The sequence below is a fragment of the Neopelma chrysocephalum genome, unplaced genomic scaffold (assembly GCF_003984885.1).
Source record: "Neopelma chrysocephalum unplaced genomic scaffold, ASM398488v2 Primary Assembly neopelma1_61b, whole genome shotgun sequence".
NCBI classification, from domain to species: domain Eukaryota; kingdom Metazoa; phylum Chordata; class Aves; order Passeriformes; family Pipridae; genus Neopelma; species Neopelma chrysocephalum.
This window is the reverse complement of record NW_020897717.1, coordinates 9,203,390-9,222,566: the sequence shown is the minus strand read 5'-3', so window position 1 is coordinate 9,222,566 and position 19,177 is coordinate 9,203,390. Positions and strand designations below refer to the sequence as shown.

Sequence of the window (19,177 nt, the reverse complement as noted above, 5' to 3'; positions counted from 1 at the left end):
GCTGTAAAGTTTAATATGGAATCCATTCAATTTGATCATACAGATATTAATAAAACTTCAAAAATAACACAGAAAACTTAGTTGACAGTCGGATCTCCCTGCAAACATTGAGTACAATGAGGACTGCTGCTTCGAAGGAATGCTTTGAATTTTATGCTTAACATTTTTAAGGAAATGAAAATTTTTCCTATTGAGGGTTTGGGTTTGTTTTTTGGTTTTGTGTGGTTTTTGTTTTGTTTGTTTGTTTGTTTTAATTTTCTTGAAGATAACCAGTAACACTGGAGAATCTTTCACAAGTTTTAACAGCACAGCACATAAGAAACTAATTAATCATTTGTGGGCACTGTTGCTGGGACAAGCAGTGGTGGTAAAGAGTTGTGCACTAAGGCTGTCATTCCTGTACAGAAGCATTAAATGTGTTTTCTTTTCTCTTGTAGGAGCTTTTCCCCCACCGAAGGGTCAAACAAAAGCTATTTCTCGGGAGATGACCCTCAGTAACCTGTGGCTAGTTGGCATACAATCACTTGCATTTTTGTCAGGCGGTATGTGGTACTGCATCTTTCAGTATTTGTACCATTGCCTATTTTAAAAGTGGAATGGGACCTGAGGACACAATGGGAATCCAGGCTCTTGCAAATGAGTATCATGTTGTATGTGCAAATGTGAATATTCAAGAGTAAAGGAAAATACTGGACGGACTTTTACCTCTCTTTGGGGGAATTTTAAACTCCACTAAAAGTGAAGATCAGTAACATAGTGACCTGATGATGTATTATTTTAAGAATTGTCTGTATTTTTAAAAATGTATACTCTCACCCACACTTAAGCAAATTCAGCATTTGGACAAAAGGTGCAATCGTACAACCACCGTAGAAGAATGTCTGTGACAAGAAAGCTTTGTCACCACAAGTATTTCTTGGCATGTAGTTAGAGCTCAGAAAATTCAGCAACTTGTCTCTTCAGTAGTGTGTACAACATTGGTGTGGTAGAGATTCCTCATTTGCACAACTTGTACTTTATTGCAACTCATTGTGCTGGAGTCAAAGATACTCGACAGAGCTAGTGGCGGTATCTTTTTGGCTACACAGTCAGCAGTTGTTGTACTGGACACATTGATCTAAACCCAAGACCCAAATAAGATCTCGTGTCAGGTCTGTTTTGTGAGGAATTGGTCCTCAAAAATGCATTGCAGCATTGTAGTGTGATTAAAAGCTATCCATATGTGATGAATCAACCCATCCCTGCTGTGGTCTTACCATCAGCTCTCCCAGTTCCGTGTGCTACCAGTGTCTCGTATTGTGAGGAAACTTGGAAAATATAAAGTCACTTGGTTAATTTTCCCTCTTTGTTCAGAATGCTTCTCAGTGATCGTCAGTTTTGAAAATGCACTTTTAAAGGTAAAAATACAGTGAAGGAAAGACATTAAACTTAGGGAATAGAAGAAAGCTTTATTTGTCACACTTTGGAAGCCAGAGCGATTCTAGCTGTTGCTGAAGGTCTGCTGGTGCTGCTGGGGATTTTTAGCCACCTTTGTATTTTGTATACTGCAGTCCAACCAAGGTGACCTTTGAGTGGTTTATAGAGGCCTTTTTCTCCCTGCTAATTGCAACAGCGCTAAATATACTTGTGGGAGAGTTTTTAAATAATTCAATGCCAACCATCTTAATGTTTTGCTAAGGAGTAATAGAAGAAAAACTAGTTTCTTAAAAAGAAAATATAGGTATAATTGCTATCATAAATCTATAGGAAGATACTAGTGAAAAAAAAGGTATGGTAATTATTCTGAATAACTACATGGAGGGCAGTATTAATTAGCTCACCACTGTGCTAAAATCTTACTGAAAGAAGATGAGTTGAACTGAAGGGCAAATGGGAACAGAAGACACTTTCAGATGTGTAGCACAGGATACTTTTGAAAGGATGTCTGTGATGTACAGCCTTACTTCTGGCAGGTCTGGTTGGCATTGTGTTTATGTGATTATACAGAGATTTGAGAGAACTGTTCCTAAAATAAAACTAATCTGTCTAAATACAAGCAGGGTAGCCAGAACTTCAGATGTTGGCATACTGCCTTTTACAGAGTAATTTTGTTGAGAACAAAGTAAGCCCTCAGTAGTTTTGGCTCTGAGCATGCAATATTGATTCCCCTTCTCACTCCCTCTGCTGCTACATGAATCACAGTAGGTGGTGTGCAGCATACAAAACCTAGCCAGTGTTCCCTTTCTGTGGGGGAGCAAAGAGCATACCAAAACACGAGGCAATGCCAATTTCCCTGGCTTTGTGGAAAAATACCTTGTCAAATATGCCACCCCTGTCCTCACAAATGTAGCAGTGTAGCTGCACCAGTGCAGCCTGGAGGCAAAAGATACTAGTTGCCAATAGCTTCATTGTTTAAGACAAGATACTGTTTCTAAATACCATCTCTTTACACCTGAATTCTGGTGTAATGTAAAATCCATTAAAAAGGTAGGTATGCCCTGACAGGGAGGCAGTCTGAGGAGTATTTGTTTTTTTGTGTTGCTCTTACTAAAGTCCAGCTGATGGAATGAATGTATTTGATCTGCTATTTTACGGAGGGTGTTGGGGCAGCCCAGCACCATTACCCTGTAAGTGGTTATTTCTTCTGCGCGTGGGACTGAATCTTTAAAACTGCAAAACACAGGTGGCAAGCTGCTTACTACTGTCCTCTACCAGGTAGTTTGATCAGAACCACAGATGGCCATAGTACAGCTCGTTTTATTTTGAGCTAGGACAGACTGGAGTGATATAAAAAGGGAAGTTTATATAAGCAGATTGCACAGCAGTTACTCACATCAGGAGATTGTTCTTTACAGACGCTGTGAACTCCTTGTAAGAGCATCTTGTTTTTTCAAAAGCAGTATTTTTATTTTTTTCCCAGTGGGTTGAGGTCAATAGCGAGTGTTCACGTGCTGCCTAAAGGAATTAATAATGCGCAATAACGTTTCAGATAAGCATTTGATTTATCTGGTCCTGTTCATTTTCAGTTTGTTCCTCTGTAGTTCTTACTTTGTTTTCAAGCACTGATTGTTGTTTCAGTAGGGTGAGTAAATAGTATTAAGGTCCTAGGCTTCTTTCCTGCCTGCACTGGAAAATGTGAAGAGCGCCTGACTTGTGTCTCCTTATGGCTGAGTTGCTGTAGATGACAGTGGAACAAAACCGTTGTTAAGCAACTCCAAAGTACCCTCCCAGCGTGATCTTGGATTCTGCTTCATGAAAGAGAATAAATTGGATAGAAGTTTTGCTATGAAGGGAAAAACATAAAGTGGATACAATGTCTAGGAAATTCTGTGCTATAAATACCGTGCTGGTCCAGACTGTGTGGAGCTTAGCAGGCTACTTTGTAAAACGTGAAATCCTGTCGGTTGCAGTTTGGTTCTACCTTCTGGCAGTTGGCTGGTGTTATGGATGTGGTGGCCATTTTGCTGCACCATCCATGGGGCTTTCTCCTCTGGAGAGTTCAAAATGTGTTTGATGGAAATTATGTTAATGAACCATACAGTTGATCACAAATGAATATAACTTTGAATTTATATTAAGGGGAAAAATAATAGAAAAATGTATAAAATGATCAAGAACGAAAAATTCACAGAAAAAAGTGCTAACTGAAAGCCGTTGCACACATAAGTCAGAACAGAGCAATTTGAGTGTATCGCAAATAAAGGTGATTCTCTGCCAGGGTTGCACACAAAACATCTCTACATTTCTACATTTAATTGTTCATAAACAAGTTGTTAAAATTGAAATTATGTAAGTCCTCATGTTTTAGCTTTGCTGCTCTTTGAATTCTCATTATGTGAAAAGCATCTGCCCATCCACATAGAGCAGTGTTTCTTCAGTGCCCTGGGGTGAGTGTGCCTTCATTATGGGTGTACTTGGACTCCATGTATGGTTCTGTCTAGTTTTGCGACTATGGTATCTCTTACAGGAGGGATTTTTATTTTAAGTTGCTCTCACCAGATGCTGAAAAGTGAGATTTCAGTTCGACTCGCTTTACTGAAAAATTAAAAGCTTCCCTCTCCCTCCTCCACCCCCACCATCAAAAATAAGATGCATCTTATTGCAGTGAAAATACAGGCATCACTGTGGTACTGTTCATTATTCACTTGGTTTGCAAATGATCTAACTTTTTTTTGTCTGACACTGCCATAAAGTGCTGTTAACTTTTTTCACCTGTTTGTACAAGACAATAACAGATACCGATCACTGTGTGTGACAGGATTCAACTGCTCCGCTTTGCCTTGACAAAATTTTGGGACCAAAGGTACTTAAAACTGGGATTTCCAAATCATGAGCCCAGGGTTGGGTGCATTCTCTTGACAGTCAGCTGGAGATTTTGTGGTGATCTGAAACAATCACATTAAATAATTACACATCTGGGATTCTGTATTGTTTGGAAATAATGGAGCCATATGAAATAAAGGGTTGTTTTGCAAAATTGCATATTTGATAGTTTTTACACTTCTTTAAAAAAAACTCAAAACAACAATTGGAAGAGCAAATGGAAAATGTACTCTGGTTTATAATGTCTGCATACATTATGAATGCTTCTGAGCAGCTCTACTTCTTCTGTAAAAACTGTAGACTACGTGGCTGTGATACAAAATAAGTCATTGAAAGGATTCTATGCATTTTAAAGTTAGACCTTTTATTTTATCATGAGATAATGAAGTAATTATTCACTGAACAGCTCTCCTATTAAAGTGAGTTAGTTCCTTAAAATTACTCTACCATGATGTTCATATTGTATGATGAACAGGGTTTTTTTTTTTGTACCGGTTACTTTCACCTCCAATTTTCTCCTTCCCTCCTGTGTTACCTGTGTTTTTGTTTCGTATGATAAAATGGATGCAGGAGCCTGGAGGGACTGTCAGTGGTTCTGCAGAGGGTTGGTCATGTTTGGAATTATTTTGCTGAATTTATTTCATTGGATTTTTTAATAAGATCTTTTCAGCAGCCAAGATGTCTTTCAGAAATGTAGACAGATACCAGAAGCAGCATTTCTATGTGAAGATTATTAGGTTTCTTTTCCCTCTTTTTTGTGTGTGTGGTTGATTTTTTTTTCCCCAAGATTATTTCATATGCTTCTAATCCTTAATAGATTAGATGATTTTCTTTGATGGTTATATTTATTGTGCTTATAACTAATAGATACACACCCTTTATTGTGCTTACCATAAACACAACAAATAGTAAAATAACACTTTGGTTCACTACACAGCTGCAGTGTTAATTTGTGATAGATAACATTTTATTAGAGCATTCATGAGGAAGGACACAGAGGCAAATGTTTCTATGCCAGAAGTGGTAAGGGCAGGAGTGGAGCAGTAGGGAAGAGAGGGGAAAGCAGCTTCTGCAGCCCTGCCCTCACTCACTCCAGCGCCCTCTGGAAGCTGTGCCGGCGCTGAGGTTGCATAATTTCTCTGCAAGTCACTGTGTAGCAATGAATCTTTTAAGTTTCTGAGTTGAGGGTGTGCCAAGAGCAGAACCTGAGACCCCATCGACCCTGCATTGGCAACACCCTAAAATGATGTGACTCCAACCTTGTTGTGAGCAAGTCCGTAATTACTGTGAGATACATGTATTTTTAAAGAGAGGTCTGTTTTTAAACAGCTCTAGCTAGGCAAAGCAATATCAAGTGGAACGGCACCATTCATTCTGTGGCCCTGGCATCTCTCCCTAACAATAGCTCTTAGCTCCATGTCACCTTTTGTGTTAACTGCTGGTGTGCAATACTGCAACGTGTAACAAAGGAAAAAGGAACTCCTTGGAGTATCATGAGACATCTTGCACAATTTCCAAAACAGCGCCATGGTTGTAGTGACGTCTACCTCTTTGTTTCCCTTCTGGGTTTTGTCTTGTTTTTCTGTGTGGTGTTTTTCTGTGAGGGGTGGGGGGAATCGGGAATTGGGAAGGAAAACTTGAAATCTTAATATTAAGACACTGGTGGAGGATCCAGTGCTTACCAGCGGTGTTGTCATATTGAAAAAGCCATTGTTTTTAATTCCTGCCTAGTATGAAATGTTTGTTTTAAAAAATCCTTCCTGCTGGAAAGAAAAATGTATTTTTAAAAAGAAAAAACATCCCTCTTTTGGCTATGAGAATGTCAGCTGTATGAGTTGTGACCATATCATGACATGCTGATCAGATAAATAAATTTTTATCTCTCAGGACTCTATTGTATTTTTACTGTTCTGGTAACTGTCACAGCTTTTCTGAAAGGATGCTCTTCATTTATAAATATCACTAATTTCAGCTGAGACAACAAATAAAAAAGGTCGTGTGCTTACTCTGGTTTACAAAGAACCATTTCGTCTTGGTTTAATAATAGACATTCATCCTGTGAGAGATACTGAATTCACCCTGGGAAAGGTACTGAAAGGCTTGCTACAGGTAAGCTTAGGGCACGGGGGAATTGCTGCAGTTGAGTTCCAGTTCCAGGTGTTTCTCCCCCTTCTTCTCCCCCTTCCTCCCTGAGGGCTGCTGTGAGCTTTGGATATACTCTAAAACAGAGGTGCGGAGGGTACATAACTTTCTAGGTGATTGTGAAGGGGAGGCTCCTTTGGAAAGAAGTTGCAGAGTAAGGGGCAAAACAGAAGAATGGGGCTCACTATGGGCCACGAGTCCAAAGTGTGGATAAAAATGGGCACCTGAGGTGGTAAGACATGTTACATGCTGCAGTTACTTTGATCTCAAAAGTAAAGAAAAGGTATCTCCTGTAAAAAAAGGCTTTCCTGTTAATATCTTTATATATCTAGAATCTGTTAGTACGTAAACTTCCCATATGTCTTTAGGTTCTGTGTGGAATAAGGAAGAAGTCTCTTGGTTTGGTTGTCCTTTCTGATGTCAATCTGGTTTTGTACCAAGTTAGCCAGTTGGTTTGCCTAAGACTTCTCCGTGAGTTTGGAGAAGTGATACATCAGAAATTTCAGAGCAGCTAGTGGTAGCATCTAGTGCAGCTGTATAAAGGCTACTGATATTTTTGCTTAAAAATAAATTATAAAGTTTGTTGTAAATGACATTATTGTGCAAGTATTAAAGTCTGACAAGAACAGATAGTGGATTTATGAGCACTAAGGTGGTAAGGAGCTCCCTGAATGGTGATGACATGATTTTTAAGTTTACCTTGGAAAACTGGGAAAGTTCCAAAAAAGTGGATGTTGTGACAGGGATCAATAAGATCAAACTCTAGATCTATGCAGTGAGTAAATAATAAGCTAACCTCAGTAAGGCCCCTCTACATGGCTTTGGGAAAAAGCAACTCTGGCTTTGCTAAACAAAACTACAAGACTAAACTCGATGAGATGGCAAATGTGGCTGATTATTGTATGGCAGAATTGATTATTGTATGACAGAGTATAGTTGAGGGTTTTGTAATCTCACTTGAGAATCTGAAGGGGAAAAACTAAAAGGTCGATTTATACTAAATTACTTCTGGAGAGGAAGTTTTTCATTTGCAGTGGACTAATTCTGCAGATCTGTTCAACAGTGTACAATATTTTCATAAATGACTCGAAATAAAATACAATTTTTTTAATCTACCAGTTTGTTATTAATGAGGACAAGTTGCTGAGTGGCCCAAATCACTTAGTAAAGTGTGTGTTTGATACTGACCAAAAGGAAGGTTCATCTGGCCACAAGGAATAGATGTCTCCCAGGAAGAGAAATTATTTCAGAAGACACTGACATAGAAATAAATAAAAGGGCAGATTTAACCCTTTAAGCAAATAGACCAAGTAGGAGCAGAGAGTAATAGGATTTCCCTCTGCACATTTGTGAGACCATATTTTGAATATAGACTCAAAATGGCTAGGCAAGATGGAAGAGAAGAATTTCTAAACCAATGTTTCCCTCCCCAGAGTCTTGTCGTTTCCAGGCTAGGCATGGCTGGCTGGCTGGCTTTGAGCTGAAATAAAACACTGCTCAGTCTCTTAGCAAGGTTTTCTTCACCTCCGAGGGGTGGCTGGCTGCTCACTGCTCCTTCCAGCTGTTCCCTTTGGTGGAACTGCACACTCCCAGCTCCGAGCTATGGCGCTCTAACTCATTGGCTTGCTACACTCTGGACCTTCTTTTTTTCCCTTTGCCCCACAATCTTAGTCGGTTTTTATCCACTCAAGGAGCAGACACCATCACACAAGACGCTAGAAGCCAAAACTTCAGATTCAGATGCAACGGTGTTAAACACTCCTGCTGATTAATTTCTGTCTCACCCTCACTTCCCCTCAGCAAGGCTGTTCCCTTTGTCTTGCACACATCTCTCCTGAGGAGGAGGTGACAGGTACAGTGGTGCTGTGAAACCCACAGCCTGCCAGTGCTTTCCCCCAGGGTGAAGCTGCTGCGTCGTCTTCTCCCTCCACACTCTTAGAAACATTGAAGATGCTTTTGTTGTTGTTCTTGTGTTCCCCTATCTCTGTTTCTCTTAGGCTGACACACGGTGTCTTGCTCATCAGCAAGTATTTGAAGGGGAGAAACCCAGAACTAGTAGATAGGGGCTGTCTTTCTGCACCTCCGTCTTCAAGTGCACGAGATGTTAGGCATCCAGGAAAAGAAAGAAAACTCCCTCCACTGGACGAGACGGTAATTTTCCTGCATTGAAAATGGCAAACTTAAAATCTGTAGAACAGAACTGATGGCTTGGGTTTGGTGTTTGGGTTTTTTTGTCACTGCTCTGACTAAATACCCTCTTGCAGCTGGCAAAAGTAGTGGAACATTTTATGTGCAATGCTCTGCTGTTACACCACAGCCAGTGACTTAGAGGACCTCGCCTGACAAGCACAATTTTAAGAGCCTTCAGAGCTCAACCTTGTATCCTATAATTAGGGTGGGGTTGTTTTTTCAGGAAGGTTCTAAGCGAAAACTAACAACAAAAATAGATATAAATAGTATTTAATATTTAGTAGAGTCTTAAAACTAAGATCTGTTAATTGCCCACAAGCCTGCAGTAATATTTGCTGAAATAATGCCGCTTAACTAGTGCTGGATTAATTTCTGTCAAATAAATTTTCTCCTGCTTCTGTTTATTCCAATATTCAGTACTGAATCCATTGTCAATTAAGGTTGTAGCTGATGGGTTTTCCTACTCCAGCAATTCCCCTACAGTAACACTGATAAGGTGGGGTTTGATGTTTTGTGTTTGCACTGCAGCTGTTACCTAAACGTTCAGAACATCAGTGTGTTCTGCAGGCAACTAAGTATTTGCTAAGTGGACAGAAGGACATGCATTTGAGGACAGTTACCTAAGGTTGCCTATAATACCTGCCACTGTGTGCCCCTTACACAAGTCTCGCTGTTGTGCTGAGAGAAGGATCTAGATCAAGACCAATTTTTAGCATTATTCATTGAATAAAACTCACACACACACAAAGTGAAGCTGTACCAACACAAACCCTGAAAGATCCCAAACTGAGCCTATTAAAGCTCCAAAGGAAATCTGGAAAAATTTAGTTGAGTGAAAGAAGAGAGTCTAGTCTGCTTAGTTTATCCAAGAGTTAAGTAAAATACCATTATGTTCTGTACAAATCAGGTGTACTCAGCATGTGGTGTCATGGAATCCAGTCAGGAAAAAATTACTAAATGTGCAGCAGTTCAGTGCAGAATAAAGCCAAGCTCAGGATGAGGAAGGGAGGGAAAGCCCCAGCTTGGGCATGTGTTCGGTTCTCCATTCCTCAAGTCTTGAAATCAGAACTGTTGTCTTAAATATTTTATTACAGAGCTGAAATAGAAGTAGATACTATTTAGCCTAATTACAGTGGGAGGTTGTGACCTACATTATGCAGGTAACAAGACTAAATAATTGATGGGCTTTGGCCCAAAAGTCTATGAAACTTTTAATTTTATTAGTAGCTAGATGGCAAGTTCCTTCTTTATGCTTTTACTGTCTCAATGCAGTGTTTCTGTTTTCTGCTCTGGGCTTACAACCTTGATTTTGCAAGAAATAGCAATAAATATAATGGTAATTTTTCAGAATACTTTTTAATTTTCATCTTTGGAGTAACTATTATAATGCCTTTCTTTATTATATAAACAGAGATGAATGGAGCTGCATAGAGAATCAGGCCCCAGATATGTCTCAGCCATTATCCTCGCACCCAGAATAGCCAGGACAAGTGCCTCAGGGAAAATTGTAAGGATCCCTGGAGTGGACAAGCCTTGAATAACCTTGCTATATATAGGAATTTTCTTCCTAACCCTTCCATTAGAAGTTGGCTTATGTTCTGGCCCACTGAAATTTATATTCCCTGGTTTGTTTTGCTTTTACTTTGCCTCCTCAGTGTCAGGATTTGGGTGTTTTTTTGTTGACCTGATGATTTTTGAGCTTTGGGAGGTTAATGAGTCCTGCGGGCCACTTAGAAGCTCTGTCAAAAGTCCACTTTCTTTCAGAAAAAGCTTCATTCTTTATAAGTGTTCTGGTTTTGTATTGGTTGTTTGTTCTTTGTTGTGTTATGAGAGGTTTTAAAAAAAAACAAACCCTGATGTAGCTTTTTTTTTCCTACCTTTCCTCATTTTATATACCTCTGTCAGTCTACCATGACTGAGTATTTCTCTGAACTATTTAAATTGCTGTTCTTGTTCTGGTAGATCCATCACCTGCATAGTTAAGTTCCTTCTGATTTTTATTATAACATTCAGAGAATTGATTGCCCTATCAGTATAATTTATTTAAATACTTATCCATACAGCTTGATGATGAGAGGATTAGATTTATTAATGGATTAGTGATTTCCTGACTCCAGTGACACATATAAATCAAACAATAAATATGTTAGCAGCTACGGCAAAAAAAAAAAAATCTGCCAAAAGTTTTCAATTTCCTGCACAAAAAATGCACGCATTTAAATTTATTGCGTAGTGAAGAAGACTAAACAGATAAAGCTGTTCCGTAAGGTAAAGAGAGAGAACAGGGAAATTGCTTCCTTGATCCTAACATTCAGGTTAAGTTTTATAAGCTTCTACTGATATCTCCCTGAAATCTTTGAGATTCAAGGAGCTGTTGTAGAAACCAACATGCTGCTAACCTGAACCCTGAACCAGAGCCACCAGTCAAGAACTCTTTGGGGAACAGCTCTATCTCCCTAAAGGATCTATAAAAAGTTGCCCTCTGATTTTTTTTTGTGGCCCTTGATATGTGTTATATATATATTTGTTATATGAAAATAAATACAAAATATTCAGTCAAGCCAAAGAATCAGGATATGGAGAAACTCCATACAACCATGCAAAAGGCTCCTGACCTTTATTTTCTGGTTTGCATCTCTCTTTCTAGCACTTTGTTTTGTAAAGAGGTGTTGTATATGCTGTTATGGTAATGCAGGCAGCACAGCCAACCTGAGTGTATTAAGGGTAGATATCACAAGGTCAGAAGTGCCAGTTGTACTAATTAGTACAATCCTGACTAGGAACAGTTACATGACTTTATTTTTAATGAGCACAAGGATTATGGAAATTTAGATAGAACAATAATCTATTTTTGTATGGTATTTTGTAAGCTCAGAAGATGAATCTGGAATAAGCTGCATAGTAAGACAGGCCAGAGCTGTAGCTGAATTATCAAAACTGCAGGAACAAAAAGTTCCTTACTTACAGCACTGCATGGAAGTCTCCAGGTTATGCAATAACCCTTACTTGGTATTGAAAGTATGTGTTACAGTGACAAGGTAATGTACAAGTGTGGCACCCACCCAGGAAATTAGTATCAGATTTTTTATTTCTTTTTTTTAACGCTTCAGTGTTTGCAAGTCAGAAGGGAAAGAAAATACATTTTGCTACTGGTTAATTATACTTAGTTCTTCTAATTGCTGCATCTTCTGCTGTTGAAGGTTAAGAAGGCTAAAACTGTTAAAAGAAAAAAAAGTAACAGCAAAAAGAAGCTGTAGAAAACTGCAACTTTTAAACAAATCAGTCTTTCTCTATGTTACAATCTGACAAATGGGGTTTAAGCTTAATGTTTTAACTTCATCAGGGATTCTTTGGAGACATTTTGTGGTTGTAAGGAGTGAGATGCCCTGCCTATAAGTTGGTCAATTAGTTGTCATTACTGTGTGTGGCACTGGATTAGAGAATGCCCCAAGGCAGCACCACCAGGTAGCAGTTTCACAGGCTACAGGCTGAAGGGGAACCAGAACAAACTCCAGCAATAAGGCTCCTTTGCCTAAACCTGACAATTAAATAAGCTACAACTGAGAATCCATTTCGGGTTTTGTAATGTGTCCTGTTGTGATTGGGCTTGCATTGATTTTTAATTATGATTTGTATAAAAATAATTAAAAATTAATTCTTAAATAATTTTAAAGCATTGTGCCTTTGTGAAGGGACTAAATGTTGTTAATCCAAAATGCTTTATTAAGCACCTCAGTCTTTCAGAATCAGGATACAAGATAGTACATAGACTTTTTTCCTGAAAGAACAGGGTATTTCAATTTTTTACAAAAGGAAAATGAAAACAAACCCACCCCATGTTCCTTTGAAATGGGAACCTATGTTCTTAGATCACTGCTGTCAGTATGTGCCTCGAAGATGAAGCTGAGTGTCAGTTCCTCCAGGCCTGGTTCTGTGATGATGTTCTTAGGGCTAAATTAATGACCAAGCACTGAGGTACCTGCAGGAGCCTTGGGCAGGTGTTTCCATAAGGAGTGGGAGTTGACTTACATGCTTATGTAAAATAAATGTTCTCTGTATGGAAAGGCTCTGCACTGAGATTTGCTTACTCTCTTTCCTGCCTTGTGTGCTGACAGCTGGTAATTAAATCAAACATCAAAGATGGTGTCTCCTGTTTGCCAGGAAGACATTTGCATTGCTGAAAAACTGGAGGCAGACAAAAGCAAATCATTGGGAAAGTCAAAACAACTTTTTACATCCTGAGAGATGGGAAAGGGGACACATAGCTTATAAAGGATCATTAAATCCCATTCAGAAAGGGATGGGGATAGAAAGCAAGCTTGTTTCTTCCACCTGGGGTCTCTTTGTAACTACAACCTAGCCTGGAACTTGCAACCCGCACTAGGTTAAGTGGGTAGGCCCAGCATCTACAGTTTGTCAGCTGCCTTTGAAAGTCTCCAGGATTGGGCTCAGAAAAGTAAAGTGTGACTGTTTCTCCTGTCCTTACAAACCTTTATAAATTTTTCCACTTTTCATACTTTTTATCACTGTTTTTATCCCTGACTGAGCAAAGTCACGTATATTTTTAGGATGACTGGATCTCATGAGGGCACCGTTTCCTTGGATAGGTGATTCAAAAAACTGGCTCACTCTGGTAGGTGCCTGTATTCCAGTACATTTTCCAGGGAGGTGAACAGATAATGAAGTGCACCCCACTGTGCTACATGAGCCGGTTGCATCATTTGCAATACAAACATTGATGTGGACAAAATATTTTCTGGTGATTAATCTTAGTTGGGAAAGTAGGGTGAGTCCCAGTATCCTGTAGGGATTTATAATAACGGTTGGTTATTTAGTCTTTTTTAGATATTACCTTTTCAGATAAGACATAGACCAGAATTTTTCCTGTATCAGAATGTGACATTAATGTCAGCAGAAGTTAACTTGGGTCTGATTTAAATTGTGCTGGTTTCAGTCAAGTAAATCCCCATGGTACTAAAAACTGGGTGATTTAACTTTTGGATTGCTATTTCATGCCCAGGATCCTGTTTTAGGTTGAAAACAAGAAGTATAAGAGCATGTGGAAAAACTGAAGTTTAATGTAAAGGATAAAATTATGGTTTCAGCTGTGCATAAGGCTTTAGGCTGCTCACTGGCTGTTGTTTATTCTTTGTAGTCCAAAGAGTTGTTACAAACATAATTGCACAGGCCATCCTGTCTTGACTTTGGGCAAAGCCCACTGTTTCCTTAAGATGATAAATCTCTGCTAAACACATCCCAAATGCAAAATCCTTCCAGAAATTATCTGCCACAAGTAGAGAGAAACTTGCTATTTCTCTCTAATTTTCATTTCAAGGTTGGAGAACATTTCTTAAAAAACATCTTGCAGCCACCAGCTGCACCTGGATTGCTCAGTACCCTCTGTGTGAGTAGTGCAGCCTGATACCTCTCCTCTTGTGGTTCAGCAGAGGCTCAGGTACCTCAATCCTTCAGGACACTGAGTATCTTTCTTCCAACTTCCATCATCAGCGGAAGTTTCCAGTACCGAAATGTTAAGAGTACTTCATCCTCTCCAAAAGGAGATATATAAATAAGAGGATTATTACATCCGTGCTGAGATTTTTGGACCTGACTTGTTTATTATATAAGATCTTTCAAACTGGTTGCTGGCATTAGTTTTCTCTGGTGATGTAGCAGGTTACTAATTATATTACATTCACCTGATCTCTGGTAGATACCAGGTGTTTGTTAAACTGACTATCAGTCACATTTACGATTTAGGCCTGGGCTTCTGGGGCACTGGTTTAGCATCGGTACCACTTGCTGTGCTGGCCTGTTCCAAAAAGGAATTCCTCAGACCAGTAGCTGCAGGATCATGAGCAGCTGCTCTCCGTGACTGAGATTTTACAATAAATGTTTCAGCTAAATAGCCAGTGAGATGCTGCTCTCTTATCAGCCTTACTTTCTCATTGGGCACATGTTGTCCTAGAGCTGGGGAAGAGCTCTGCTGACAGCATTCCCTCTGGATTTTTATTGAGTAATGGCTCACACTTAAGCCTCACATGAGGAGAAAGCTCCCTTGCTTATCTCAGGACTGCACCAGTAAAACACAGAAAGTAAAGAGGTGGAAAGGTGCTTCAAGGTCATGTCACAGACCTACCAGAAAGACTTAGAAAGCTATTTAGAGATTGCAATTTGCTTTAACATTTACATAAAAGTGGAAAGAAAAGGCTATAAGTGCATGTGTGGCAAAATGAAAAAGAAGAATGGCATTTACAGCTGCTTAAAGTGAAGAGTAAACATGATGTGAGGGATTCATTGCATTTTTGCACTGTACTGGAAAGTCTGTTCTTCACCTTTATAAAACATTAATTCTTATGTTTTTATTGTAAGCCATTCAGGTGCTAGGAGAAGCATTAGTTTTGTATAGAGCAAATGTTAGGACTAGCAAATGTGTTGAGGTTTAATTCCTGTTTTCTGTTGTATAATGGCTTTTTCTCAACAAAAGATCTATCAGGGAGGGAGCGAATTTCGAAGTATAAATGCCCAAGGCTGAAGCTGGGCCAGCTGATTGCCTCACTTGGGTGAGATGCCCTGGGGAAGAGTACTGCTCAAGCACAATCTCTCAAACCAAGTCACCTCTGCATCACTGGGCAGTGTTTAAAACACAATCTGCAATCAGCTCCTGGTGCTGTGTGCAGTCTGTGACAAGCAGCCTCTGAAACTGCCCATTCATGGCAGTGCCTCTCCTCTCTACAGTACTGGCTCCCCCCAGGTTCCCCAATGGATGGGGGGCACTGAGCTCTTAATTCACATTCCTTATCTGATTTATCTGTGGCAGATGCAGAGCCTGCTACTGCACCTCTCAGTTTCTCTGCCAGTGGCGACCACTACATTAAAAACTGTAGATTGGCGGTTTGCCTTCAGACTTTCCATTTGGAGTGTGGCATATTGATTTGAACAGGCCCTGATTTCAGTCTGTGTTTACACATCTGGCCAAGAACCAAAGCAGCAGGGAGCAGACTAATAGCGCTCTTTATATCTCACTGCACTGCTCCGAGGAGTTTCCAAATAGAGCTAGGAGAGTAGAAGAAAATTTAAATGAAACAAAAATACACTTCAGGACAAGGGTCTGGTGAGCTCATCACTGAAGATGAAGTTATGGGATGAGTACTCAGTATTCACCTTGAGGGGGGTTGATTGGCCATTCAGAAGAATTAAATGCCCCACCCTACCCTCTTCTGAACAGTTCCTTGTTACCGGACCCATAGTATTTGTATCACAATTTGTATCTTCCTGCCTTTTATTCTTTTCTAATATAAGTATCTTATTTCTAGTTTGTTCTCTCTGAAAATCTGAAGAAAAATAATTACATGACTAAAGCAGGTAATTTGAATGTTAGAGTTAGGAAGCAGCTTTGTAGAAATAATCATAAGATCAGTAAGGTTGGAAAAGACCTTATCTATTTATGTACAAGCTTGCAGTGGTTTAGTTAAACTGGCTCGTGCATGTGCAAGCACACTTATTTAGCTTCCAGTGTTCCTCATACATCTCCAAATGCACTAGTTGTAGTGTTGTAAGCAGTCCCATGAACTGGTGCTGCTGTGTAGCTCTGTGTGTAGACCAACTTCTCCCTTTTCTCTCCTAAATCCATTGCTGCAGAAGAAGCACCCCCAGTTAAGAGTTTTTATAACGGTGAAATAGCCTGCTCTGATAAACTGTATCAAGCTTTGAAAACAGATTAGCATAATCAAACATAGATGATCTCATTCTTACTTCTAGGAAGAATGAGAACAATGCCTTAAGAAACCAGGCCACCTGCTCCTTGGACCCATTTTCATGGGGGTGTCTGTTCACATCTCTGATGCAATGTGTTAACAGGAACATTGATCCCTCTGAGCATATGCCTCTCGTCCTTGCTGACTAATGTACACTAATAGATACTGTGGGTGATGCATCGTTATGTAATTGTGCTTGTGCTGCAGACATTGAACCTCCCGTGACATAACAGATCCTGTATTAAAGACAGAAGCAGCTTTATCCTAAGTATTATTGCTAATGTGAACAGACCTAAACATGAGCAGATGCACTGCTGCTACATGCAATGTCAGGCAACCATGCCATGAATAATTTTCATTTTAAAAAGTGTGTCTTGTTTAATTTCTTCATAGAGAAAAAATGGATCTTTGGGTTCTAAAGATTTTGTAGTTTAACATCATAGACATTAGTGGTGTATAGAGTTTGTATTAGATATCTGTTAGATGTACATTAAGCTACATATTTTGACCTTGACTACTCAGACCTCAATTATTCAACCCTTCTGGTTATTATAAAAGGGGTCAGGTCCTCTGATGTCTACTAATTAAAATTAAAAACTAAAATGTTCCAAATTTGTCTGAAACCTTATAACATATTTAGTATACCAGCAGAGAGAAAGAGATTAAAAATGTGGAAAGGAGGGAGGAAAAGAAAATTAATGTCCCAATTCATCAGAGTGCTATTGATTTTGACACTGAAAGGTTGGAAGCCATTTCAATACTTTAAACAACACATGAGGTCTTGTGGTCAGTCCACTGGACTGGCCTTTGCCAAGACTTTCAAGCCGTGCTCCTCTGGCCTACCAAGTTACTTTGCCTCCCTGTGCTTTTGTGTTCTGCACTGAATAACAGTGACAAAAACCTTATGCCCACCCAAACCAAAACTAGCAATGTTCTGCCAGCGCAGTGTGCTGAATTAGCTTGTGGAGGGATCAAACAAATACCAGATTCTGTGATTCTGTCTACAGTGCAACTACAGAGGTTAGGTAACGGGGTCAGTGTTTCCTGCTGGATGTGACCAATATGACTTTTGCCTCAGAAACAGAGGACCAACACCTCCATTTCAAATGAGGTTTAAACTGGAGTCCTGCACTTTGTGGTATATTTTCTGGGCTTCCTCTTTTCTTCTTGGATGTCCCATGCGACCATGAACTGTGTCCTCAGATCCTCTAGACACAGATACCTTATTTTCACTCAAAATTACAATTTATCTTACTTTGATTGTCACTCCAGTACATCACTACTATTCAAACAATGAATATTAGAGGACATTGCTATTTTTCACAAGCAGTTGAATCACAGACAGCTAAAGCAGCAATCTTCATCTGAATCTTTCATTTTAAAAATTAAACCTTTCATTGGAGCTGACTAAGCTGTCTGTGTGAGCCAACAGGAGACAGGATTGATTGATATCACAGGGACTGTGCAGAAGTCAGTGATCTGTCCCACTGAGAAGCACAGAGCAAGTGGTCATGCCAAAGCTGACAGTTTGGGGCAAGGCAGGCCAGCACATCTTAAGCAGAAGAATTCAGAGACAGTCCTTGTAAATTAGGAGTCACATAATTGTATGGTATGTTTTTCCACTGAAGACATTAGGAAAGGTCTCTTGGGAAAAGAAATGTATTTTACTAGACTTACTAAAAAAAAGACACTGTCACTTCACACAATCTTGCCTGAGTCATATTCATGTAGTTTCAATGATCTATAGAAAGTTAAGAATCCATTTTTAGATTTTTTTTTGACACGCTATATGGCAGCAAAGCGAAGAACAAGGAAGTTTAACATGTAAGGAGGTGATTGAAAGGCCATTTCTACTAGAGACATTAATGTAAGAGAAAGAAGAAATTTTGGGGTTTGTATCCCCAAAAGTTCCTATTAAAAGTCTAACATCACATCCATTTAAATTTTACCCTTGCTCCTTTGCTTCTGAGGTGAGTCCTTGGTCACATCCAACTGGACACACTAGCTTAGCACTTAACCTTCGTAAACAACATTTTGCATTGACTGAATTAATTGAGATGAATAACATCCATACTGTTCTGGCACTTTCACAGTAGCACTACTCCCTTTTGGGGTATGTACAGCTGTAGGCCTTCCTGAGCATTGTTGTTGGCTTAGGTAAAAGCACACTCAGATAAAAAAACTGAACTTACCTGTGACCTTCCTGTCAGTGCTAACATTGTAAGCACAAATGCATGTCACTATAATTCTCCTATAGAGGAAGATGTATTAAAATAACTATTTGGACTGTCTGCAGTTAGCCAGGCCAAAGAACAGGCTTCTCCTGTTTTTACCTACACTTCTTTTGTCAGCCTGTGACTTAATGGAATACTGATCTTAAGACTGAAAAGCTAGATTCAATTGTAAAAAGGACAGCTTTAGAATTAGGCTCAATACTTTATATTTTCAAGGCATTAGAAATGTGGTTTATTGATATATGACATTTTTCTTTGTGAAATTTATAGGCAAAATTATGGTCTCTATCCACTCCACTATATTAGCAATTTGCAATAAGATATGCTATAGGAATGTTGAATTATCGACAAAACAAGAGGTTTAAAAATTGAGAATGGTTATATTAAGATACAAGATTATTAAATGCTTATCTAGAACATGAAAAAAGATTCAACCCTGTCATGACAACATAAGGAAATTATCTTTAAAACATGAAAACACCTTTAGCTTATTGTATTGCATTTTATTGCCATAAAACAGAAGGTTGTCTGGGAGTCTTGATATTAATTTTC

The 19,177-nt window shown here is 39.2% G+C and overlaps 1 protein-coding gene and 1 long non-coding RNA gene across 3 annotated transcripts in view; one reads left to right on the top strand and one right to left on the bottom strand.

Annotated features, from left to right (window-relative positions):
• LPGAT1 (lysophosphatidylglycerol acyltransferase 1) overlaps positions 1 to 6,191 on the top strand; it is a 65,969-nt gene extending 59,778 nt beyond the window's left edge. For both annotated transcript variants that reach the window (XM_027681715.1, XM_027681714.1), the window contains exon 8: positions 438 to 6,191. In XM_027681715.1, the coding sequence (XP_027537516.1) occupies positions 438 to 589 (152 nt within the window). In that variant the 3' untranslated portion in view covers positions 590 to 6,191. The remainder of the gene's footprint in view (positions 1 to 437) is intronic.
• A 116-nt stretch (positions 6,192 to 6,307) lies between these two features.
• The window catches only part of LOC113966745, a 27,837-nt gene continuing 14,967 nt past the window's right edge, over positions 6,308 to 19,177 (bottom strand). The window contains exon 3 of the long non-coding RNA XR_003533941.1: positions 6,308 to 8,604. This is a non-coding gene — a long non-coding RNA (uncharacterized LOC113966745). The remainder of the gene's footprint in view (positions 8,605 to 19,177) is intronic.